The sequence below is a fragment of the Nansenia antarctica genome, assembly GCF_963989245.1.
Source record: "Nansenia antarctica genome assembly, chromosome: 10".
Taxonomy (NCBI): domain Eukaryota; kingdom Metazoa; phylum Chordata; class Actinopteri; order Argentiniformes; family Microstomatidae; genus Nansenia; species Nansenia antarctica.
The window spans coordinates 12,361,979-12,389,014 of NC_137680.1; the positions used below are offsets into that span (position 1 = coordinate 12,361,979).

General features: G+C 47.6%; 2 protein-coding genes across 2 annotated transcripts; both read right to left on the bottom strand.

Annotated features, from left to right (window-relative positions):
- Nucleotides 1–9,964: 9,964 nt before the first annotated feature.
- On the bottom strand, nucleotides 9,965–11,291 carry calhm5.1 (calcium homeostasis modulator family member 5, tandem duplicate 1; the record flags this gene model as incomplete). Its single annotated transcript, XM_080541327.1, has 2 exons — nucleotides 9,965–10,354; nucleotides 10,749–11,291. 2 exons carry the CDS (start codon nucleotides 11,289–11,291, stop codon nucleotides 9,965–9,967), a joined length of 933 nt encoding a protein of 310 aa, XP_080397453.1.
- A 2,106-nt stretch (nucleotides 11,292–13,397) lies between these two features.
- Nucleotides 13,398–15,559, bottom strand: calhm6 (calcium homeostasis modulator family member 6; the record flags this gene model as incomplete). Its single annotated transcript, XM_080540983.1, has 2 exons — nucleotides 13,398–13,823; nucleotides 15,026–15,559. The coding sequence occupies 2 exons, from the start codon at nucleotides 15,557–15,559 to the stop codon at nucleotides 13,398–13,400; spliced, it is 960 nt and encodes a 319-aa protein (XP_080397109.1).
- Nucleotides 15,560–27,036: the final 11,477 nt, after the last annotated feature.

Genomic DNA, 27,036 nt, shown 5'->3' on the forward strand with positions numbered 1-27,036 from the left:
TGAGGATCTCTGCCTTTCGGTAATCTTCAGCAGTACAGAGGCTGTTCTGATCTGCCGCCCCGTGTAGCTCCTGCGCTGTAGCTTCTAGCAGCTCCTTCCATGTGTCATACTGCTTCATCGGCTGCGCTGACTGTGGTTGAAGTGACGCCACAGCTCGGAGGCGTCTCCATCGTGTTCGACACTGGGCTTGACAGGCCACTCTTCTGGGGGTTGGAGGAGGAACGGAGGCCCTTGGCTCCACCTGTTGGGCTTCACAAGGTCTTGCAGGCTCTTACCCCTTGTGATGTCATCCGCTGGGTTCCTCGCTGAGTCTACGTAGTGCCAGGCGGAGGGGCTGGAGAGTTCTTGTATTTCCGCCACTCTGGTGCCGACGAAGATCTTGTATCGGCAGGATTCTGACTGCAGCCACGTTAGCACCGTTGTGGAGTCTGTCCACATGATGGTCTGGTCGATCTTCAGCGTGAGCTCCTTCTCTATGAGCTTAGCCAGCTGGGCTCCTGTGACAGCACCACACAGCTCTAGTCTTGGCATGGAGAGGAGTCGCTTGGGGGCAACTCTGGAGCGGGCCAGGAGGAAGGACAGACGGACTTGGCCTTGACTGTCGACCGTTCTCAGGTACGCCACCGAGCCGTAAGCTTGCTCGGAAGCATCGGTGAACACGTGGACTTCGTGGGTGACACTTGACTCTAGGGCTGGGTATCGCCACTGATTTCCCAAAACGATTCGATTCCGATTCACCAGCTCAGTGAGCTCACGATTCGATTCGATTCACGATTCGATTCGATTCGATTCCGATTCGATCTAGTTACAATACATTTTTTGCTTGAATATGAAAGAGATTCTCAGAACTAATGCTATAAATGGTTCAAGGAACCCTATAACATGTAGCATTGTTAAACATATCAATGTTTACATTAAGAATTGACTCCAAAGCAGTTACATGAATGTACTTTTTATTGGAACATAAATGAACATCATTGACCAACATTTTGCTAATCCAAAATGCACCCAGACATCTGACTTTAAGCCTGGTGGTGACTTGAGTGTCCCTGCCATCGCCATGTTTTTAGATTTTAGTGTTGAGACCTCTCGTTGCGTGAGATATGATAAATTCTTGTAGCGCGAGATCTCGTTGCGGGTTGAAGCTGCAAGCAAAAAAAAAAAAAAAAAAAATCGATCTCGGGATTTATGAATCGATAAATCGCTCATTCAATGAAGATCGATTCAGAATCGGGAAATCGATTTTTTGAACCCAGCCCTACTTGACTCTTGTCTACTCCAGCTGGTACATATGCTCGTGGCAAGGTGACTTGGGGCAGGAACTGTAGCTCTTTCTCCCAGTCGTTCCAGGCTTGTAGGAGGTCTTGGGGCAGGAGAGGATCATCCCAGTCTCTGTGTTTCTCCCAAAGGTGTCTGACGAGCATCTTGGCCCGAGTGGTGTAGGGTAATATGAACCCCAGGGGGTCATACTGGCTGGCTAAAACCCTGTAGATGTTCCGCATCCTGGGAACGCCGTACTCTATGGGTCGGTGCTTGTAACCTATGGTGTCAGTTTGACAGCGCCAGCTGAGTCCTAGGGTGGATTCAGGGGAATCCACTCTGTCTTTGGCGAGCCAGAGTTCGAGGCTGTCGGACCTGGCTTCCTTGGGAAGGTGTTCAACGACGCTTGGCACGTTGCTGGCCCACTGGCGTAGGTCGAACCCGCCAGATGCTAGGAGCTCCCTGAGTCCGTCTACCAGCCGTCTGGCACCCTCAGGCGTAGGCAGGCTCTGTAGTAGGTTGTCTACATAAAAACACCTTTTGATGGAGGACCTCACGTCGTCTTCTGGCTGGCTATGTTCGGCTACATGGCGTTGCAGGGCGAACGTGGCGCAGCAGGGGCTGCAGGTGGTGCCGAACGGTAGAACCTGCCACTCGAACACCGCTGGAGGCTCATCTCTGGTCAAGTCGCGCCAAACGAACCGTAGGAGGGGACGGTCTTCCGGACTTGATGGAACATCCCCTTGATGTCGGCGCTAAGGGCAACGGTGTGTTCCCGAAAGCGCAGTAGCACTCCCAGGAGCGATGCTCCGAGGATGGGTCCCGGCAGGAGTGAGTCGTTCAGGCTCTGGCCTCTGTACGGGTAGGAGCAATGGAAGACGATTCTGTTCTTGCCGTTATGACTCACCATGTGGTGTGGAATGTACCACTCGTCTCCTGCGTGGTTGACTTCTTCAGGGCTCAGCTTGGTGACGGAGCCTACCTCCACCAACTTCTGGATCTCTGTGCGGTAGGCTTTGGCGCGCTCTGGATCTTTAGCCAGTCGTCGTTCTGTGCTCCGCAGACTCGGCAGGACGGCTTCTTTGGGGGCTCGGAGGAGAGGCATGCCTCCCTTGCGCAGAAGAGGCGTGGCATAGCGCATGACTCCTGCAACCTCTACGCGGGTGGTCTTCTCTTCTAGCAGGGCTACTGCTGCATGGTCTTGCTTCGACCTGGTTACGACCTTCTCGGATGGAAGAATGTCTAGCTGCCAGAGTCTTCTAACATGCTTGAACAGTTCTGAATCTTGTGTCGGAACTGATGTCAACAGACACTGCTGTGAACATAAAGGCTGCTGGATGAACCGTGCTGTGCCCTGAAGGGTCCAACCCAGTCTGGTACAGACAGCGGCGGGCCCACCTCGAGGACCCAGTCTGACTAGTTCGATGGCGGTGATCAGTTCTGGGTGGTCGGAGCCAATAAGCACCAGTGGTCTAACACGCTGAAAGGGCTTGATTGGCAGGCCAGCCAGGTGGGGGTACCTCTTCTGGAGTCGGTCCATCGGGTAGGACTGGTCACCCAGACCCAGGCGAGCGGAAGTGAAGGCCCGGGAGACTAGGAAGCTGGTCTTTGGATCAGAGGCAGGAGAGATGTGGAAGGCTACTGTAGAGCCGCGGAGAGTCTGGACGTCCTGTCTGATGGTCCGCAAGGTCAGGTCCTCACGTGTGCCTTGTAGGCCGAGCTCTCTGGCAGCCGCTGACAGGAGCATAGTCCTTTCGGACCCGTCGTCCAGGATGGCATAGGTGGTTATAGTGCGATTGCCATGATGGAGGAGCACTTTGACGACCTTCAGTAGAACTCTGTTGCCCTCTGGTGGTCGACCGACGTACAGGGTCTCAGTGACAGAGCTCATCTGGCCACTCTCCTCCTTCGCCGATGGTCTCGGTGATCGCTCGTTGACTTCATGTAGGACGCGGAGATGTTTCCCTTGGCACAGGCTGCAGGGCTTCTTGAGGTCACATTGGGCTGCTTGGTTTATTTGTTTATTTAAAAGGATCCCCATTAGCTTATGCCGTAGCAGTTTGCGAATCTTCCTGGGGTCCACAAGGTGAGGCCTTGCACAGCGCCAGCACCTCTTGTTGGCCTTTATCCAGTCTGTGAGCTTTTCTTTGGTCAGCTTTGTGACTTCTTCACACTGGCTGAGGAAGTGTTCCTCATTTTCACAAAAAGGACAGTAGGGCTTGATTCTCCCCTTCTTCCCCTTGGAGTCTCCCGTGGACTCAGGGCCCTTTGATCCGTGGAGGACAGTAGTGGGCCGCTGTCCATGGCGACCCTCTGACCTGGATGCGTGCTGCTCTTTCACCACTTTGGATGATATCTGTCCGTCGAAGTCCTGGCACCACGATTCATACTGGAGCCACTGTGCCAGATCGGGCAGGGTGGGAACAGTTCTTGGCTCCCGGAAAGTGCATCGGCGGAAGTCCGCCCGTTGCTCTGGGGGTAGTTTGCATAGCAGTCTTGCCACATGAGACCCACAGCGGAGTTCCGCATCCCCGTCAGTGCCCAATGTCTTTAGAAGGCCGACCAGCGACTGGACATGGAGGGCAAACCGCTCAAAGGCAGCGGTGTCCCCACGGTGAACATCAGGTGAGTCCAGGACACTGGCTATTTTCTTGAGAGCTATTTGGTGGGGCTGGCCAAATTTCTCATTGAGGGTGACATGGTGTCCGTGTAGGGCGTGGGGGAGTTGAGGAATGAATCTGCTAGCAACTTTGCCTCCTCGAACTTCAGATGGTCTACGAGGATCTGGTACTTGAACAGTTCAGTCCCATCTATGGGCAGGAGATTTCCCAGAGCTATCTTTAAACGTGCAAACTCACAGGGGTCACGGCTGCTGAAGTTGGGTATGGTTGGGCGTGGGCCCCTGTAGATCCTTTCAACTGTGGCTGCTGGGTCGTACCGCGGTAGAACAGGGGTCTGATGGCCCTGTCTCTGCATCCATGAGGCTGGTTGTGTAGAGACTGGAGGGTGGCCAGGCTGTCGAGGTGTATAGGTTGCTGCATAGGACGGGGCTCTAGGAGGTATATGCTGTGTATATACAGGCTGGTGGTAGTTTGGAGGCTGCTGAGGTACATACTAGGGATGCTCCGATTTATCGGCCACCGATTTAAATCGGCCGATTTCACTCCAAATGACTCGATCGGTGATCGGCAAAAATGGCCGATCGCAAAAACCGATCTTTTTTTTTTTTTTTTTTTCTGGGGAAGACAGATAACTGAACAGAAAACATAGGAGGACGTAACAGTATGTAAACCATGAAGGCCACGTTTATGATGTCTTTTATACAGCCATATCGACTGACTTGGGCTTCAGGCCCTAACTGGGTGATAGGCCAGACCTTTACTATGCCATAAAAATGGGTCTGCGTTTGCTTGGTGCCTAATGGATCAAAACTTTTGTCTAAAAAGCAAAAAATATTTAGGCTATCCAGTCAGTTATGTATTTTTAAAAAAATCGGTATCGGTATCGGTATCGGTTGATCTTGAGGAAACAAATCGGTGATCGGTATCGGCCCCAAAAATCCAGATCGGAGCATCCCTAGTACATACGCAGCGACGTAGGGTGTAGCTCGGATGGGTGCAGTCTGGTACGCAGGCTGGTACTGGTACGGGAGCTGCGGCGGCGTCGACGTAGCAGCGTGGTACATAGACCTCGGGGGTGGAGGCTGTACTGGAGGCTGGAATGGTTGTGGAGGCTGCTGAGGTGGATAGCCCGCTGTGTAAGCCTGATAGAGCTCTCTTCTTAGCTGCTGGGGTTGTAGGTATACCGGTTGACTGCCGGTCTTCACTGGTGCCGCTTGCCGGCGGCTAGCTGACATGGCTTGGCTCTTCATTAGCTGTAGCTCCACAATCATCTCGTCCAACCGGTCTATCTTCGGTTGAGATGACGGCTCTTCATAGTCCGCTGTATCTGGCCAAGGCGGCGGGGTTTCGGGCCAGTCTTCATCCTCAATGTGGACGGGATGGGTGTGAGAGTGGCTGACGGAGTGTGGCCTAGCTTGCTGAAGGCGGGTTACTGTGTTGGTTAGCCTCCTAATCTCGGCCTGAGCTTCACGGAGTGTAGCCACATCAGCATAAATGGCCTGCTGTGACTGCTGTAGCGTGGCGGTTTCTCTCTGTATTTCCCTGAGTTCGTCTCTCAGGGTGTGTTCGTGGGGTACATGACGGAGTGAAGGTTGTTCTCGAATCTCCTCCCTGGGCTCTCTCTCTGGATACTGTAGGTGGGCTAGCTGGGGTTCCGGACTGTACTTCAGACGCTCTGGATAGTACAGGTCCGCCTCCTGGAGGACAGCATTCCGCCTGTAGTGATCAGTGTAGGGAGAGGGGGTGGGGTAGAGGGGGGTCATCCTGGCCGCTCCCTCCTTGTGAGATGTCCACTCTTCTTCGTACCCATGCCTGTCTCGTTGCCTGTTCTGGTCATAGTTGACGTGGTAGTCGTCCAGGCGGGCTGGTCGGCGTGTCTGACGCTTAGGACGTGTTACGCAGTCTTCAGGCCCCATGTTGTCCAGGGGTAAATAGGGCATCCGGCTCGAAGGACCACAATGTTAGTGAGGTTATGGGAAAGGACTGTATAAGGTGAATAGTTCAATGGGAGTATGCTCCATTCGCCCCCGGTGCGTCGATCAGGACACACATGACAGGAGATTGACTTTGTGTTCAGGTTTCTTTAGTGGGTCAGACAGGGTACAGTTCAGGCATGGGTAGGATGATTGCAAACACTACAATGGGTGTATGTGTGGTTCTGCAATAAACAGAAAGAGGTATTACAGTACACATGTTGTTACTAATCTGAATTATAACACCAACTTAAGACAGTACTCGAATACTGCGGCGTGAACTGCGCCAAACGAGCTTCATTGAAGAGCACGCAATAGCGGCGCCCATAGAAAGCACATGGCCAGACTAATTGCTAGTGCTAATATAGAGTGCAGAAAACGGCAGTATCCAATCAACACAACAAATATGTACAACCTAAATACTGGGTGAAACATTGTACTTACAGTAGTTCAGTGACGCACATTGACACTGTAATGCTGCACAACGATGCTAACTGATTGGAGTTGTAACATGGGAAACTTGATGGAAGCTTGCTTCTTCTCCGATCTGAATCAATGCGGCCCAGAATGCACTGCGCACTTAAGGTGGCAGGTGATATTACGCACAGCTTAGCTCTTAAGGTGGAAATGATAACCAAATATAATAATCGTGAACTTAGAATATTGGAACCTTTCTAACACCTCCATTAGCTAAAATATGTAATTTTGGCTTTACAAGTGTTAACATGTCATTTTATGACGTTTTAATATGTTTTCAGGCGAGAAAGTAACCACATATATTCCCAAAATGTGTCCAGTTTACCAAAATAACCCGTTTATATATCTGATCTGACGATTTTTTTTGCGTCTTTCTGTTCGCTAGGGGCCAATGTCTTAAGTATATCTCAAGTAACTAGCTTACTATATTGTTGTCTTAACAGTTGGTAAAATAACATGATTAAAATAAATATATATGAGCAATAACATATCGTGGCGTGGGTTGCAGCAAGCACAATACAACCCAACACCGGCGCCCCCCTCCCCTCTCTGGAAGAGCTGTACAACATACGCTGCCTCAGGAAGGCCTCCAAGATCTCCAGAGACCCATCCCACCCTGGGTACGAACACTTTGCTCGGCTGCCCTCGGAGCCATTCAGGCCCTGAACACAGCAAAGACCTAGGTTCTAGGCCCTGGACAATCTAGACAATTTGATGGCAGCTACTAGATTTAAATCAAGTGCAACACTGAAACACAACTGTGAACATTTCAAACCTGCAAACTGCGACACTTTAAATGAATGTGCAATAACACTATGTGCAATGACAACCCTCGGGTACATAAGGTTCAGAGATAGGAAATGTTAGAATAGGTATAGCATAGCATAGAGTACAGCACAGTGTTTTATTTGTATAGTATAGTATAGTGGATAGTGTACATAGCCTTTATTTATGTAAACCAGCTCTTTTCCCTTCTTGTTTTTAGTTTTTTTTCCCTAGCACCAGGGGAGCCCCCCCTCCCAAATGTCGTTGTTTGGTACCTGTACTATATCAATGACAATAAAGACCATTCATTCATTCATTTATTCATTCATTCATTCATCAACCTGTCCGTCTGAAGCTACAATACTGAGACCATTCGTGATTGGGCTACAAGCAGTCAAATACTAGGTGAACATGTGTGTAAGACACAAATAAACTTGGATTTCATGCATTTCAAGTGGCATATTTGTAATCATGACGACAAGCCTGGTCTAAGAATGCATTTCACCATGTTAATTCTCAGTATAGTGAAAATACCACCGCTCATCCGTGATCAGACTTAGCTGGGGTGCTGCAGCTGAAGAGTATCAAATAGAGTGCAAGAAAGCAGCATCTGCACACTCAAATATGTGCAAAAAACGATGTTTATTGCAAGCTTTCGGTCCCCAGGCTATCGGACAATGTAAAAAAAAGCTGTATGACACAGTTTGACGAGGCTGAAAGCGCACAGGGTTGCCAGATGGGATTGACAATTTACAGCCTAAACTTTCTATAACCTCAAAATCAAGTAGCCCATTCGGCGGTAACCCGCCCCATCTGGCAACCCTGGACGCGAAATGCATTAGGGAAATAGGAGACGAGATAGTGTCCATCAAAACCGACTTCAAATTTTCCGGAAATAACTGCTCGCCTACTAAATTTCTCGCATACTCAAATCTCGCATACTGTACGTTCGGAACGTACTACATACTCAAAATCTACGTCATATCTAGTATGAGTAGTATGCTAGTACGCTATTCCGAACACAGCCACACTGTTTTACATGTCATTGAATGGAGCGGTGAAATTATTATTTTGTATCCAGTTAGATCGGCTTTTAATTTTCAGTCAAACGTGTGATTATGTGCTATCAATGTTTATATAGATATTATGTTGTTTAATTTTTCTTCAATAGATTATTTGGTCTAGCAAAAATAATTACTGAAGTAGCCCTCCTTGTCACCTGACACTGGTGCTGTACGTTCTTAAAGGGCCCTTACCGTTTTTTCTCGTTGTCATACCCGAAACATCAAACCTTCTTCAATGATGATGAGAGAGGCAGGCCTAGTTTAATTTATGGAAAAAGGTAGGTCTGATTCAATTTATAGAAAAACTACACTGTCATATGTCACAATAAATCCAACAAATAACTAAAGTGCTTGAATCCAGTATATTGGGTGAGAGTAGGAGGCAGTTACAGCAAATATGGAAGTCCATGCTGTATTAGAGCAGTGATGACAGTAATGGGCCTGGAGCGTGGGGAGGGCGTTGGAGCGTCTGCATGTCTAGGCACCTAAACCTGGCCTCATGTGGCTGATAGGTCCTCCTCTCATTCGCACATGATGGAATGTGGACAGTCTCACCTTCTCACACACGCACGCACACATGCACACACACACACACACACACACACACACACACACACACACACACACACACACACACACACACACACGCACACGCGCACACACACATACACACACAACAAGCTAACATGGTTTATTTGACATGATGTAATAGTTCATTTAAATTCCAAATTTGATTTCTATCCAATAAAAAGATCTATACTTCTATTATATGTATACTTTTATATGTTTATATTTAAACAACAACATGAAATTACATTTGTGCTTTATTGATGTTGCAGATGTTAGATATATTTAGATATTTCTAAATCAGGTGCTACTGACTTTGAGTGGGACGCAGTGAAAACATCCTGATTGATCCTATTTGTTATACATTATGCCTATATAACCCTTGTACATGTTGTGCTATTTTCTGTTAGTAGCTAAGGATGTCCATGCTATGTCAGACCAAAGTTACAGTTACAGTTTGCTAGCTTCTTTGGACAAACTACCATACAATATCAAAATGTGCTATTTCATATATTTTTTCTATACACTTGACAAAGACACTTTAATGTAATGCTCAAGATTTGACAGATTTCTGTAAACATTTCAAAGCTCCTGGTCACAATGTTTAATCTTTCACGTTAAAGAAAAGATAATAATAGCACCCACATTGCTGTGATGTAATGTATGAAGTACAACATACCCAACAATTATGAGAATGTAAGGCCTTAAAAGCATGTCAAAGAGAGGTAGCTCGTTGTCATTTGCAGTATGCTTCAATGCAATGCCCACACCAGCACACTACAAAGAATGCTTGGCCCATACATTGTGTCATTCTTCGTGCTATCCTCGTGTGGATTTGGAAGTGGATTAGCTAACTATGGGTTCCAGTGGACGGAGAGGAAGTCCTACTGTTTCACCACTTTTGCATCAGCTGCATGCATTCTTTGGTAATCACTGCTGTCTGTGTCCATGGTAATAACAACATTCTCAACGTTGTGCTTTGTTGAGCTCAGAGCTTTTGGGGTACTTCTCCTGAGTCTGTTAAATGTACATACTAAGTACAATACAAAGGAGTGGTATTTGCCTATAAATAGTAGAAAGAATGATAAAATGTCACAATATAGTGTTTCTTAAATAAATCTGCATTCCTCTTCTGAAACAGAACTAGTCGTCCTCCTCCTTGTCCTTGTCCTTGTCCATGTCCTCCTCCTCCTCCTCCTCCTCCTCCTCCTCCTCCTGCTCCGCCATCTCTTCTCATTCAGGACATCTCTATGCCATGCTCCAGGTCCAACACAGGTCTCTTCTCCGGGGTGTAGTCTCGGTCCATGCGGTCCACGTACCTCTGCAGGGTGCTGTAGTACTCCTCGCTCTTGGAGAACGTGTACAGAGATGAGATCTCCTCCCACGCCTTGTGGTTGGGGAAGGGAAACACGTCCGGGTCGCGGTTCTCAAAGAAGCTTTTGAGGTTCCTCTCAGCTAGTTTAGAGGCGTAGTCGCTGGAGTAGGTGTCAAACAGCGCCTTCTCCTTATCTATGTAACGCTTCCAGAAGGTGAGCTGGAGGTAACTGACCTTGGAGCGGCAGTTTGTGAAGCAGGTGCCGATGAGGCCGACAGTGGCTGATATGATGATGATACACCAGCCAAGAACCTGGGGACAAAAACATCAGACACACACGTGATCCAGAAGAACTCACTCTCACATGATAAGGGCAGGCTGGTGGAGGAAGAAATCAGAGGACAGGCTCATTCAAATGCATGGAATGGTATCAAAAACATGTTTTATTCATTCCATTCCTTTACATGCATTACAATGCCGTACAACTACAGACTGTCCTCTGATTTCTACCTCTGCACATAATGTATGAACATAATTAACAATGTCAAGATAGACTGATAAAAAAATAAATAATTGTGAAGTGAACATAAAATGAATGATAACGCTTGCATTTAAAATGATGAGTTTACAATGTCAATGTTATATATTGAATTGCAAAGAGTAATGGTCAACACACAAACATCCCATATGTGTTGGCCTGACTCACCTGTGACTGTGCCCTGAACATGAGCAGCAGCTCCATGCGTTCATTACTGTCCAGCTTGGACCTCTCACAGGGCACTCTGGCCAGCTCCTCCCTGCACAGCAGGGTCTTGTTCTTACAGAACAGGTCCACCACTATGGAGTCATCCAGACCGCTGACAGCACACTCGTAGAAGGTACCGTTCAGCAAGGCCACACACAGCCACATGATAGGAGCTACACAGGCGCCAGTGAAAATCGTCATAAACACTTTAAGGCAGCCAAAACAGTTCCCACGAGGGCAGAGCTTCATGGGGTTGAGGCAGCAGCCGGTGTAGAGCCTCCACAGTCTGGTGCTGAAGAAGAGACCCAGGACTAGTAGCACCAACGCTGGGCCCAGCAGGAAGGTCAGCCCATAGACAAAGTTCTGGTCGGGGTTGCAGGGGCACTGGAAGGAGACCATGGTGAATATCCTCTCCCCTCCGATAGTCAGTAATGCCATGAAACTGTAGCCTATGGTGGCCTTCTGGTTCATGAAGAAACGCAGCACTGTCTGGAAGTTATCCATGGTGTCAATAAGGGGGTTTTCGGGCAGGAAAATGAAAGAAAAATTAAAACCGTGAAAAAGAAGTGTTGCTGCGTGATGTCTCTCTCAACATTGCCTCTCTGTGTTCTGTCTGAGACAAGGAGTCTGCTGCGCCTTCTTCTGCCACTCCCTTTTTCTTCCCTCCTATTCTGTCCCTTTCCGTCTTTCTACCCACACTCCTCCTTCTTTTCTCTATTTTGCCTCCCTGATCCACCCTATTTTCCACGTCATTGTTTGTATTCCCCTAACATTCCCCCTCTTTAAAACAACCCTCTGACTCTTTAAATATTAACCTCTCTCTCTCTCTCTCTCTCTCTCTCTCTCTCTCTCTCTCTCTCTCTGTGTAGGTAATGAAATGGCCCAGACAATATGTTGGCTAAGATCCTGTACATCTGGTTTGTGACTTCCCACTTTTGACAGTTCAGCTGCAGCTGTCCTCTGAGAATTATGTCATAGGCAAAACAGCCACTGGCTCATGCAAAATCTGTCTGGAAAACGTCGCATAACTTCACTTTACAACAATTAATCTAGTGTAAGAGAGAAGAAAGTGGAGTTTGGAAGCTGTTGAGCAAACTGACCTTTTCTCTCAGGCACGCATATACACGCACGCACAAACCCCCCCACCCCACACACACACTTATACACAAACAGGGAACAATGTGGTATCTCAGCGCTATGGCCACATTCCTCAGACGTAGAGAAAATGAGTAGTGCTCACTCATGCAGAATCAATGCATACCCAACACATACAAACAACAACAACAACAACAACAACAGTCTTTACAGCCACATTATTTAAGTTCCCCTTACACTTGCACAGGAGTACCTACCATTGTTACCATTATTTCAGAAAAAGCAGAAATGGGCAAGTCCTCATAGATTATTGCTTTGAGTCAGTGTTTGATAGTGAAGAGGGTTCTCTCCGACTTCCTCCAGTGAGAGACAGCTTTCTATTCTCTATTCCCTCAGGCTAGGACCTGTCTACTCCCGCTAAAAAGCTTTGAGTGCATTGATCTCTCCAACAGAGGAGCTTTTAACATTGTGGTGATGTTAACCCACAGTAAAGGCACATCAAGTACTTGTACAGTTAAGTAGTACTTGTACATCAAGTACAGTACTACTGCTAAAACTAACCATTCCAGGTCCATTCTGAGCTGATGTTGTACTTTATTTAAGGTTGTTGTACTTTATTTCACCCTTATTTTACCAGGTAAGTTGACTGAGAACATATTCCACTTGTGGCAATATTGTTGTGAGCGGTGCATAGATACATGATACAGGAAGAGATATAGCAGAAAAGCACATTGGTCAGACTGAGTTTCCATTATGAAGAGAAAAGTAGTTCTACATGAAAGTATTTTTAAGTCAACAGATACACCGGAAGTGGAGCTCTTTGTGTACTGGTGCCTCACCTAACCATGATACTTCCTGCCAATGCCACAAACTGCTCTACATAAGGCAATGCTTTGACATGGCTTGATGAAGCATTTTCAAGTTGAGTATTTTTCCATTTCGAGTTATGTTACTATAGCCATAAAAGCCACAGTGAAGAGTCAAGTAGAATCACAGTTTTTGGCAAAATCATGTATTAAAATAATGCAACATAAAATGGCTAGCTCAGGAAAATGCAAATGATTGGATGATTAAAGGCACACAGTGTAGATTTGTTTTGACCTCATATTCATTGTCTCCAGCACCATACCAGTGTCTGCATGTGTGAACAATTTTATTCACAAGCACCCCCCATGAGTTTCTGATGGTCAATGAATTGGAAAAAATAATTACCCTCAATGACATCAAAGGGGATAATTTCTGTAATCTACTGGAGATAATGAATATGAGGTTAAAAATCGATGAAGTGTCCCTTTAAGAGCATAATAAAACGAAAGTACATACAAAGCAAATAATCCCAAAAGTTTGAATGTAAGGACGATTGACATTGGTGATGATTGATATTGATGATGATGGTGATGATGATGATGATGATGATGAAGAAGAAGACCACAATGCTGATCCTCTATCATGATGATGTGAAGGTGGATGATGGGGCCAATGAAGAACGGAGTGATGAGCAGTAGAGTCACATCATCACAGCCCGTCCACAAAGTCAAGCACTGCTGGGTTAGCAGCTAGGTTTCCTGACCTGACAGAGCACATTCTCAACGATCCTCTGGGATTCTCTGGGTCGTTTTCCTTCTCCACATACTTATGCAGGGTGCTGTAGTAGTGGTCATTGGTGCTGAACCTGAATAAGGAGGAGATCTTGTCCCAGGCTCGATTAGGAGGGGTGGTGAGGGGCTCTGGGGGTGCAAGCTCGAAGAAGCTCTTCAGGTTCCTCTCCGCCAGCGCCTTGGCATGTTTGGTTGTGTATAGCTCCAAGAGGTCAGTCTCGTGCTTGGTGTAGGCCCTCCAGAACTTGAGCTGTTGGTAGCTGATGGGGGACTTACACCGGGCCACGCAGCTGAGTGTCAGGTAAAAAACCATGATGGAGGCGATCACCAGCCAACCCAGGATCTGAAATCAAAATCAACAGATTAACTCTCAAGATTCAATATTCCTCCTCTAACAAACCCACTTCGCCATGAATTGTAAAGCACATGTAAAACTGCATCAAAAGATATTCATTCGTACAATCAAAAAGAGAGTGGAATTTGATATCACTTTAAAATGAACTTGTTGGCTGCAGTGTCAACAAGTTATTGGTTACTTTTCAATGGTCATACAGAAGGAAACAAAGCATAATGAAAATTCTGACTGAAACTAACCCAGCAAGTACCGACGGACCCAGACGAATTCGGACCAGCCCGATAACGGCCAGATCAAGTCATATCATGACTAAATGGTTGTAATCGAGGTTAAAATAACTATTTTTCCGACCAACACTTATTGTGTAATATCGGAGACATAATTTGTGCTGATTTACAAGCTGTTGAAAATGCATTAACAAAACTAATGTTGATAATTTTTTCGGCTTGAGAGAGATCAGCACGGACGAATTTGGGCTAGCCTGATAACGGCCAGCTCAAGTCATCGCATCTAGTTAGTATCTGGCCCATATCACGCTATTTAAACTAACATACATTTTACAGAAAAAGACCACTGAAATAACTAGGAGACAGGAGAGAACAGCTAGGTGTATTCAGGTATTTCATTACATGTTTAAGCAAAATAACAACAACATATACTTTACACAAGGTGTGGCTAAATACAACTTACATGCATCAATCAGTGTCAGACATGACAGATCAATCAGTTCAATTCGTGTGATTTAATCAGAGAAAGGATGGATCTACTGAATAAAAAGTAAGATAACATTTGAAGTTCATATGCATATTACAAATATTTGATATAAAGTAAGTATAAACTTGGAATTCACGTCACAAGTGAATATTTCACTACATTATTGCACACAGCTTGCTGAAGTAAGCATGTAAACATACATGTTAAAGTAATCAGGTAGTTAATATATAATGCAGTGGGGGTGGTATGCGGGGGACAGTCTTTTGCTGCCAGTCCATTTCCCTTGTCTCATATTTCACTTCTACAAAAGTGTAACAATGCAGTCGTTCATCCAACACAATAATTGTCATTTTAAAACAGTACAAACCTATTGATTTGATGATTGTAGAGCATTGACAACATGCCATTTGAATCATAACAGCAATAACTTCTGAATGTAATTCAGACCATTTTGTTATTGTGAATATTTATCTCACCTGCGACTCAGCGCGAATGTTAGCCAGCACACTTTGATATTGTGGCACGGTGCTCCCGCAGGGGAACGTGTGAAGTTCAGCCGCGCACTTCGAATCCTTCCCATCGCAAAGGTGTTTTTTGAAAAGCGTTACATTGACTCCTGTCACCGCACATTCAAAGAAATGACCGTGGAGTAACGCCACTGCAATCCAACTGACAGGTGCGACCAACGCAGTCGTGGTGATCTGAGCGAAGACCACCCCACAGGCGCAAATAGTTTTCAACTGACATAATTTGGATGTGCGAAAACATAACCCTGTAAGCAATTTCCATGTTTTATTGTTAAGGATGTAACCTAACAATAACAGCGCCAGAGCAGGTACTAGGAGAAATACGGTGCCGTAGGCAAAGTTCCAGCCGCTGCAAGGACACTTGAACACCACAGCTGAGAATATCTGTTCCCCGCCTGCCGTTACTAATGCCAAACAACCGAACCCTAGGGTTGTCTCCTGATTCTGAGCAATCTTGAGAACCGCTTTAAACGTTTTATCCATCTCGCTAGACGCGCAGGGCTCACAGACGCTTCTGATGATATTGGTAGAGGTGTGAGCTATAAACTTTCAGTTCTGTGTCGTGCGACTGTTTTCTCTGGCGCGCCCCCAACTCATGGTGTCAGATATAATGATGGTTTATTTATACACAATAGTTCACTGGCATGGTGCGTATAGTGGCCACACATGTGACTACTGCTGAAAGTTTTGCAACAGATTTAAAAAGGCAAAGTACCCTGTTCTATCAATAAGAAGCTTGATATGAAGTCTTTACTCTGACTTAATGTGAAGGTTGTGACAGCTAAGTAACATTCTCTTCAGCTATAGGACCAGAAATGGTGCATGCAGATAATGAAATGGTGACAACTGAATATAGGCACTTTAGTCATGGATTGCTCTTGAATGACTGGAAATGCACCGTGACTTTCAGCAACTAAGTGCGTGGCTCATTATTACGCACGGCACCATTATTACGCACGCCATGTTCACGGCTGCTCCATGGTTGATCTCAGGACAAGACATTATGACGTTGTTTGTCCGAATCTTAAAACCAACAATTTACTTTAATTTACTGCTGGAAAGCGGTGGTTATGACGGTCAACTAAAACAGAACAAAAGTGAGATTTGAAATGGTGAAAGTCCCCTGTGATATCAAGTAATTACAGCTGGACAGTGGCAGCCTATCTGTGGTCCTGAAATTGTCAAGATGAAAGACTGACACCTGTTTCACAGGCAGAATTGCACAATTTAAATTCCCCGCTCCCGGCCGGTGCGAATCGGAATCGGAGGTCGGAATAGGATAGCATACTAGCATACTACTCATACTAGATATGACGTAGATTTTGAGTATGCAATGCGTTCACACTGTACAGTATGCGAGATTTGAGTATGCGAGAAATTTAGTATGCGAGCAATATTTCCGGGATAATTGAAGTATGTTACGATGGACACTTTTGGCGTACTGCTTCCCCAAAATGCATTTCGTCCAGGGTTGCCAGATGGGGCGAGTTACCGCCGAATGGGCTACTGGATTTTGAGGTTATAGAAAGTTTAGGCTGTAAATTCTTAATCCCATCTGGCAACCCTGTGCGCTTTCAGCCTCGTCAAACTGCGTCATACAAACTTGTCATATATGCAGCTGTTGTTTACATTGTCCGATAGCCTGGGGACTGAAAGCTTGCAATAAACATCGTTTTTTGCACATATTTGAGTGTGCAGATGCTGCTTTTTTGCACTCTATTTAATACTCTTCAGTTGCAGCACCCCTGATGGGGTCATCCCTATGTTCCCCGGGTCCTATGTTCCCCGGGTCCTATGTTCCCCGATTTCTTAGCAAAAAATAAATAAAGGACATAGGACCCGGGGAACATAGGTACGCTCCCAGTCTGATCACGGATGAGCTGTGGTATTTTCACTATACTGAGAATTAACATGGTGAAATGCATTCTTAGACAAGGCTACGTCGTCATGATTACAAATATGCCACTTGAAATGCATGAAATCCAAGTTTATTTGTGTTTGTAAATTTGCTCTGAGAGCGCCGGAGCGCACACTGGGTTCAACGTCATAAAGGGACCAGGTAATTTGATTGGACAAGAGGCATTCCATGAGTGCTGATCAGATTTCCAGGGCAAATTTACGAACGCAGCCGTAATATAGCTAGGAACAGAAGACGGAAAAAATCGACAGATCAGATATATAAACAGGTTATTTTGGTAAACTGGATACATTTTGGAAATATATGTGGTTACTTTCTCGCCTGAAAACATATTAAAACTTCATAAAATGACATGTTAACACTTGTAAAACCAAAAGTACAGGTTTTAGCTAATGGAGGTTTAAAATGGAGGTTTAAATTCGCCGCTCCTGGCGAAATGCATTCTGGGAGGCAGTATGCATACTGTGTAAACGGTCGGCTGGTTTTCACATACTTATTATGAATTTAGTTGGCAGTATGCAGTATATACTCATTGAGTATGCTAGTATGCAGTATGCTAGTATACCATTCCGAACACAGCCTCTCTCTAATTACAGGAGTGGAGTCAGGTGTGCAGGAGTCAGGTGACCAGCTGTTCATCATTACCCCATCGTTAGCCTACCATAAATACCCTGTCCAGCCTTCACCACGTTGCCAGATTGTGACGTCAGTTAACCTCTTAAGTTGCATTTGTTCAATATTGTGCCCTATCAGTTTATCCAGCGTCTTACCCCTGTTCTCCCTGTGCCAGCAGTGTCCAGCCTAGCTCCTGCCACTGACTCCAGCCTGCCTGTCTGCCCCACCTGCCCTGTCTATGAGCTGGCCCTATTCATCTTCCTGCCTCGCATACCTGTCTGCCCTGCCTGCCCTCACTACCTGTCTGCCCTGCCTGCCCTCACTACCTGTCTGCCCTGCCTGCCCTCACTACCTGCCTGCCCTTACTACCTGTCTGCCCTGCCTGCCTTCACTACCTGCCTGCCCTCACTACCTGCCTGCCCTTCCCTGCCTACCTGACCTGTCTGCCGACCCACCCATCCTGCCTGCCTCCCCATTGAAGCTCTGCCCCTATCCCTCGGCAGTCAATAAATACACCCAGCCTTGGTGTGTACACATTTACAGTGTAAACATGTCCTAACAAACTGTGTGTCCTCACAGGTAAGCCATAGATCAATGTTAATAGTAGATTAATGGTAAAAGTAAAATCGATTACACAGGAGGCGACTGTCGCCTTTACACAGACAGGCAGACAAGCCCTTTAAAATTGTTGCAAACCAATATTTACATGTGAGTTCCTCATGTCCTCACAAGAACTGCCGGGAGGGAGACCTGCGGACACTCTGACAACCTAAAGTGTGACTACAAGCTGCAAGACTTTGTGTCCATATCCAGCGACAACAAGGCAGTGGTGGTTAGGGGTGAGGTCATGTTCAATTTAACACCTAATATTTTTTTTTTTATTAATCCTGGTTTAAAGTGACTAATTGAGATAGTTATCTTTTTCCACGGGAGCTCTTGCCAGTATTCCATTCAGTCAATCAATAAATCAACCAAAATGTATTTGTGTAGCACATTTCACACATAATACAATGCACTATATATAAAGAACAGGAGGAGAAAATAAAAACACAGATAGAAACAAGGAGGATAATTGTCTTTTTGGTAAAAAATAAATAAAAAGAAGCTAACTGTTAGTGACAGTCCTAAAACCCAACAGAACCTAAATGTGCATTGAAGTCTGTTATTCTCCATAGATTCTTTTCAGGTTATAAGGAACCAAATATGTGATTTTGTAAATGTAGCCTATTGTTAATTGTTATGACACCTGATTGAAACAAGTCTACAGTAAACGTGTACCCCACGAATGATGTAGCGTCTGAGATATTGCGTGTGATATGAACATATGAACGGACAGACAGATCCACAGTCCCCTCCCTGATTTCATCGTGGGGACAGTAACTGTATGTAGGCCATGGCCATGTGGCCATAGTGATGTTAGACTTTAGCACTGATTTAGTAATTGGTCATTAATTGTTTGCTAGGAAAGCTCAAATGTTATGGTTGTATGCCTGCCACTCTATCCTGGATGGAAAGCTAACCAGGAGAAAGCAATACGTTTTCTTTAACGGTTGTTTTTCAGCCAGTTAGAATGTACATTGTGGTGTTCCTCAAGGTAGCTGCATAGGCCCACTCTTCTACCCTCAGTAATGAATAAAGCAGGAGTAGTTATTATGTATGATGACTCTACAATGTATAATGTTGCATCAGCATATTACATTTACATGTTTGGCATAGCAGACGCCTTTATCCAAAGCGACTCACAACAAATACATTTGACTAAGTAAGTGAATCATCTATCCACCAGTCATAGCTGGGAAAAGTAATCTATGCTCAGGCCTGGGGCCATTGGCAGTCCTCGTGCTAGAAGAAGGAATACTTTACTGAGCAAAGGACTTCATTGCTCTATTTGTACGAATGTCAGCAGAATGTAACATCATCTCTCAACTCCCATGGCTTTCCATTAAACACAAATTAGTGTCCAGGCTTTTTTATTTTTCAAGAAACCACAGTATTTTTCAGACCATTTAGTGTAATGGACATAACCACCAAGACTAGGAACACATCTCCTAAAATCTACATTAATATACAGAGCCATCACTGAATGGAATTCTATAGCTTAGTCAAAATCACATTTCTCAGGCAAAACTAAATCCGCTTTAAAGAAAACAAAAGATTGAATGCTAGATCTAATGCTATCCACCATGTGATTAGACAGATACTAATCCCACTGAATGTTTATGTATTACTATGTCAGGTATTTGAATTGTCTAATGTCTACCTGTTAAATGTTTGTCTTAATAATGGCATTAAATGTATCTGTTGTGAAGGCCCACAGTTTAGTGCCAGTTTAGTTTCCCCAAACCAGCCCTATTTTTGCCCCTAGTATTTCCTTTGTTATTTTCTATACAATTCATATACGTTTGTGAAGTGTATGTATTATTATTGTACTGTTTATGTATATGTTGATGACGTAGTATATCCGGGGTGTGTCTGTGACCCGGATGTTACGTTCGGTGGTGCCTATATAAGAGACGGAAGTAGTCCGCGAGTGGGAGTGTGTGGTGAGCAGCAGAACGAGAGAGAAGCAGAAAGAGAGAGAATAAGGAGAAGCCGATCCAAGATGGCGGATTCAGCAGCGCGCACCCCGTGCAGCAACTGAAGACGCCAGGAAAAGCGATTATCGAGTGTACCACGGTAGCCCGTTTTAGTTGTGTTCAACGTTGGACCAAGCGGGACGCCGGCTGGACATTAATCGTCGCCTCCACGAGCAAACACAGACTCCAGCGGAGCTTCAACGCGGACCACTTCATCGACGCACATGCCAGTCAACCAGGCCTCAACGCGCACCACGCCACTGGACTATAAGCCTGTTCAGGCCCGAGACTGTCAGTGAGTGAGTGTGTGTGTGTGTGGCCGGCCGGGAGGGAATATATATATGGGGATGTATACCACCGTCGTGTAATAAATGTGTTGTTCATATGTAATACCGTGTGCTAGTTGTTTGTAGCTCCCATGCTAATGCTATTTGTTTGTAGCACCAATGCTAATGCTAGTTGTTTGAAGGCTAATGCTAATGCTAGTTCCCTTGCTAATGCTAACGACCTTAACTGCTAGTCTAACGGTTTGCTGTCGCCCCCTGCCTGTATCCTCCTATACTGCCTATTTAGCTCCCTTAGTTAGATAACCAGCCCCTTCCTAAATTATACAGTCCTTTTCAGCTACTCCCTGGTTACAATTGGTCCTTCGAGCCGGATTGGTAGTGTAGTGATAGCATGGCTGAGCGCAGCCAACCAGACCAGACAGTTACCCCCCCTTCTCCGCCCCCTGAGCCAGAGCCACGACCACAGAGAGTCCCGCGGTTGCCTCCGAGGTTACAGGAGTATGAGCTTGAGCTCGAAAGCTCACTGAGTGATAGCGAGGAGCGCACTCCACGGGATACAGTGGTCGGAGAGGCCGAGGTGTCCGCCGGCGCGCGGGTGGCTAGCACTGAGACAGCCCTCAACGAGCACCAGCCTGAGGATGAGATGGCAGAACCGCAGGGTTTTGCCGTGGAAACGGAAGAACAGGAAGGAGAGGCCCGGTCCGACAGCGCCTGCGGGCGGAAGAGGGAGGGCCTCAGCCTTAACGATCTGCCTCCCAGTACGGCGCGCTCGAGACCTAGCTCCTGCCGCTCAGTGGCTTCCTACCGGTCCAGGGCTTCCGTGGGCAGTTCTGCCTCTGGGGCGGATAGCCTGCACTCCAGAGGGAGTGGTGCCGCGCTGTCCGAATGTATGCGCCAACAGGCCGAGATGGCGTTAGAGCGGGAGCGCCAACAGGCCGAGGTGACGTTAGAGCGAGAACGCCTCCAGTTCGAGCGTGAACGAGAGAGGGAACGCATCCATTTCGAGCGTGAACGCCTCCAGATGGGGACGGCGGAGAGACAGCGCCAGGAGGCGCTAGAACGCGAACGCCTCCAGATGGACGGAGCGGAACGCGTGGCCAGCCTCCAGCGCCAGGAGGCGCTAGAACGTGAACGCTTCCAGATGGAGCGCGACCGCCTCCAGACGGAGAGGCAGATGAACGGAGCGGAACGTGCGGCGGAGAGACAGCGCCAGGAGGCGTTAGAGAGGGAACGCATCCAGTACGAGCGCGAGCGCCTCCAGATGGAGGGGGCGGAACGCGCGGCGGAGAGGCAGATGGCGAGAGAGCAACTGCACGCAGAGAAGATGGAGGAAATGATGCAGACCATGCGCGACGTGTGCATCAGCAGAACTCCGTCGGCCTGTAGCTCCAGAGTATCATCCGCACGGCCCTCTCGAGTGCCATCTCCTGAACCCCCCGCCGATGGCTCCATGACCCCCGCCAGGACTGTCCAACTACAGGCCCAGCTGACCACCTGGAAGGAAGAGGACCAGGGACCCGACCGCTACGCGGCCCAGAGGGAGCCAGCGTCGCTGCCCGGGAGGGGAGCCATCCCCCAAGAGCGTAGCACACCCCTAGGTCCTCCAGTGCACCAAAATGCATGCAGGCCGGACACCCAGACCGTCACTCCAGCACCGATGATCCACTACAGGATGTTCCCCCAGGTGGAGGGACCCAAGTTCCCCTTCTTCAAGGACGAGGACAGGAGCCAGTATGTGGAGCTACGCATCTGCCTAGACACGCTCTTGGACAACTCCTGCTCAGAGTCCTACAAATATGCGATTCTCCTTCAGCATGTGAGGAACCCCAGAGCCCACAACATGGTACTGGCCCATGCCTCCGCACCGACACCTTACACCAGAGCGCTCGCTGACTTGGATGCCCGCTACGGTCGTCCCTGGAACCACGCCCTTGCTGAACTGCAAGCCCTCGAACAGCAGGCCCCCATCAAGGATGACCGGGCGCTGGATGACTTCGCGCTCCGCGTGCACACCTTGGTTGGGATGCTGAAGACGCAGGGCCCAGCTGGCGCCAGCGAGATCAACAGCACCTCCAACGTAGAGCGGCTGCTCCGCAAGATCCCACGCTTCCGGCAGGAGAGGTTCCGGCGACAGCAGCGCGTTCGTAACCCCGAGAAGTTGGGTCTGAGCATGGCTGCCTTCGCGGAGTTCCTACTGGAGGAAGTGCATGACACCAACGTAGACGCCATGGGTTACGCTGAGCCGAAGAAGGAGAGGGAGAAGGGAGACCGCTGGGACGGGCCGAGCTCGAACAGAGGACGCCCAGTAGGAGTGCTGCACACGGAGGAGGAGCCTCGGAGAGAGAGGACCACCCGACCTGAGGGAAAGGATTCCTCTCAACCCCCTCCAAAGGGACGGAGAGGTCCACCGCCATGTCCGTACTGCACCAGCGAGCACTGGCTCAATGAGTGCAGTGACTTCAACAACCTGAGTACCGAGGCCAAGCAGAGGTGGCTCGAGAAGAACCAGAGGTGCTGGAACTGTGGGCGCGACCATCTGGCGAAGAACTGCACCTTGAGGAGGAAGTGCAACCGCTGTGAGGAGGTCCACCTCCACATCCTACACGAGGTCTCCCTCGCCAGGTCCACGGAGGGCAACAGAAGCCCTAGGTCCGGTCGCGCACCGGAAGAGGAAACCCCTGTCTACTACCTAGACTCGCCACAGAGCAGCGGCTCCAAGGTTCTACTGAAGGTGGTGAAGGTCCGACTTCACCACAACAACGCTGTGTACGACACGTACGCCGTTCTAGACGACGGGTCGGAACGGACCATCCTTCTCCAGGGGGCAGTGCGCCAGTTGGGGCTCCAAGGGACTGCGGAGAAGCTGACTCTGCGCACGATACGTCGCGACCTTAAAGAGGTCACCGGGGCGAGAATCAACTTCTCTATCTCCCCGGCGGGGCGGCCGTCGGATAGACATCGGCTTCAGAATGTCTTCACCGCCGACCAGCTAGCGCTCTCCCGCTACGACTACCCCCTGGAGAGGTTACGCGCAAGATATCCCCACCTACGGGGAGTAGACCTACATCCGATAGAAGGAGCGGAGCCAACCCTTCTCATCGGCTCGGACAACGCTGAACTGATCGTGTCGCTCCGTCCTCCGCTGAGAGGACCACGAGGCTGCCCGATGGCTGTTAAGACTGCGCTTGGGTGGGCCCTCCAAGGCGCTACCGAGTGGAGAGAGAGGGACGGGAGAGCTACGTCATCCCTCCATGTCCGAACCGAAGAAGCAAACCAACCAACCGGACCGCCTGGAGTGGAATCTATTGCTGCCAGTGCACCTGGAACAGTTAGTACCACAAATGGTTCACCACAGGATGACCAACCGAGGAAGAAGTCTCTGTGGACAGAGCATAAGTCTCTGGATGGGAAGCCTTACTACTACAACTCCCAGACTAAGGAGTCCCGGTGGTGGCGCTACCGTGCCATGGCGGCAACAGCTGTTGCCGAGGAACACCTGCAGGTGGCCATGCACCCTCACGTGGCCGAGGTCAGCATTGACGCACCCGTCAACTCCGTCGAGTACACGTCAGCCATGAAAGTCTCAGCCAGTATTGTAGACGCCTCCAAGGAGGAAAGGCCGAAGTTGGCGAAGAAGAGAGTAAAGTGGAACCCAGAAGAGGAGGCCAAGCAGGCCTTCAAAGAGCTTCTGGAGGAGGATGGTGGTTCATCCGACGCGTCATGGGAGCAAACCATGAGAATGATCATCAACGACCCACGCTACAGCGCCCTGCCCAAGCTGAGTGAGAAGAAGCAAGTGTTTAAGGCCTACCAGGCTAAGAAGGAGAAGGAACAAGCCAAGCAGCTCAGGAAGAGGAACTGTGAGGCGCTGACGAGCATTCTGGACAACATGGCCAACGTCACCTACTGCACCACCTGGTCCGAGGCCCAGCAGTACCTGCTGGACGACCCCTCCTTCGCTGAGTACGAGGCGCTGGAGAACATGAACCAGGAAGACGCTCTGCTCTGCTTCGAGGAGCACATCCGCGCCCTGGAGAAGGAGGAGAAGCAGACGATTCTGCTGAGGGAGAGAGACAAGATGTCCGAAGGTGCCGTGGTACTGGTGAGGGACCAGTCCCTTCCGCGCGCCGCCTGGCAGACAGGCAGAGTGGTCGACACTATCACCTCCTACTTCGCGCTGCTGGAGCGGCCTAGCCAGTGTGCCTTCTTAGTTGACTGAAACCGAGGGTTTCATGGGGCGGCTGTTGTGAAGGCCCACAGTTTAGTGCCAGTTTAGTTTCCCCAAACCAGCCCTATTTTTGCCCCTAGTATTTCCTTTGTTATTTTCTATACAATTCATATACGTTTGTGAAGTGTATGTATTATTATTGTACTGTTTATGTATATGTTGATGACGTAGTATATCCGGGGTGTGTCTGTGACCCGGATGTTACGTTCGGTGGTGCCTATATAAGAGACGGAAGTAGTCCGCGAGTGGGAGTGTGTGGTGAGCAGCAGAACGAGAGAGAAGCAGAAAGAGAGAGAATAAGGAGAAGCCGATCCAAGATGGCGGATTCAGCAGCGCGCACCCCGTGCAGCAACTGAAGACGCCAGGAAAAGCGATTATCGAGTGTACCACGGTAGCCCGTTTTAGTTGTGTTCAACGTTGGACCAAGCGGGACGCCGGCTGGACATTAATCGTCGCCTCCACGAGCAAACACAGACTCCAGCGGAGCTTCAACGCGGACCACTTCATCGACGCACATGCCAGTCAACCAGGCCTCAACGCGCACCACGCCACTGGACTATAAGCCTGTTCAGGCCCGAGACTGTCAGTGAGTGAGTGTGTGTGTGTGTGGCCGGCCGGGAGGGAATATATATATGGGGATGTATACCACCGTCGTGTAATAAATGTGTTGTTCATATGTAATACCGTGTGCTAGTTGTTTGTAGCTCCCATGCTAATGCTATTTGTTTGTAGCACCAATGCTAATGCTAGTTGTTTGAAGGCTAATGCTAATGCTAGTTCCCTTGCTAATGCTAACGACCTTAACTGCTAGTCTAACGGTTTGCTGTCGCCCCCTGCCTGTATCCTCCTATACTGCCTATTTAGCTCCCTTAGTTAGATAACCAGCCCCTTCCTAAATTATACAGTCCTTTTCAGCTACTCCCTGGTTACAGTATCATTTAATGCCTTAATGTAAACATAAAAAAAATGTGTTATGTATTATGTGTAGTTATTTGAACCCAGGAAGATGCAGTGCATTATAGGTCCTGAGATAAAGATCTCATGAATCATTTTAGAAACAACACAGAAATTGTGTAGCAAACTATTTCACAGATGTTTCTCCCGTCAGATCCTATACGGATCCCCATCTAAACTCAGAAAGGCTGTAAATTTCAAAATAAAAGTGGGTAACATTAATATCACAAGAAAAGAGGATATTACATACCTGGGCTCCATCTTAGAGGCAAATCTTTCCGGAGATAAAATGGCAGCAAAAGTAATCAAAAAAGTGAACCATAGAACTAGATTCTTGTACAGGATATCCTCACTTGTCAGTAAAAACACACTGAGGACCCTATCAGGAGCTCTCATTCAATGTCACTTCGACTATGCCGTAACATCATGGTACTATAGAACCACAAAGGCCCAAAAAACAAGACTCCAGACAGCCCAAAATAAAATGGTTAGGCTTCTGCTAGGCCTCCTCAACCCTAGGACACATCTAACCGCTGCTCATTTTTTGAGCCTTGATTGGCTACGAGTAGTTGACAGAGTGCAGCAGCTTGCACTGGGCCTGGTCTTCAAGATACGCTACACCACAAAGACACCCAAGTACCTGTCAACATACTTCCAAAAAGTGAACAACGTCCACACATACAATACCAGAGGAAGCTCCACGAACCACGTTCAACCGCGTTGCACCACAAACAAGGGGTTAAACTCGTTTGCAAACTATGCAGTAAAAATGTGGAACGCCCTTCCTATAATCTTAAAGGAGTGCAAAACACTGCCCACCTTCAAAACCACTCTCAAAAAACATTTACAGGAGGCTGCAATCCGTAACTGGACCCTCTAAATCAAAAATCAGATTAAAAGACCCGAACTACCCACTGTACATACTTTGTGTTTTGTCCCCCGCCCCCACCTGTGGTGTATGTCCCCACCTGTCCTACCCGCTGTACATACCTTATGCTTTGTTGTATTGTTCTTCCCATGATGGATGTATGTTTATCTTGTAGATAGTACTAGTTATTTGTCTGTATTATCTTGTAGATAGTACTAGTTTTTTTTGTCTGTCTTACATGTAACGATGAATTGAGAATCAAGGACCCCAATTGAAATAAGCCAGTGGCTTTCTTGGGTTTTTATCCTGTTAGTTGACCTTGTATGTAATATGTACTTTCATGTACCTACTTCTGCAAATCTTCTAATAAAGTTTTCAATCAATCAATCAATCAAAGAAAAGACACAGATGGTAATTGAATAGCGCCCCGTGTCAGTGGGCAGAAGTCATACACAGACCTCACCACTGGATGGCGCTGTATCACACACGAGTAAATTCATGTGACCGATAGGAA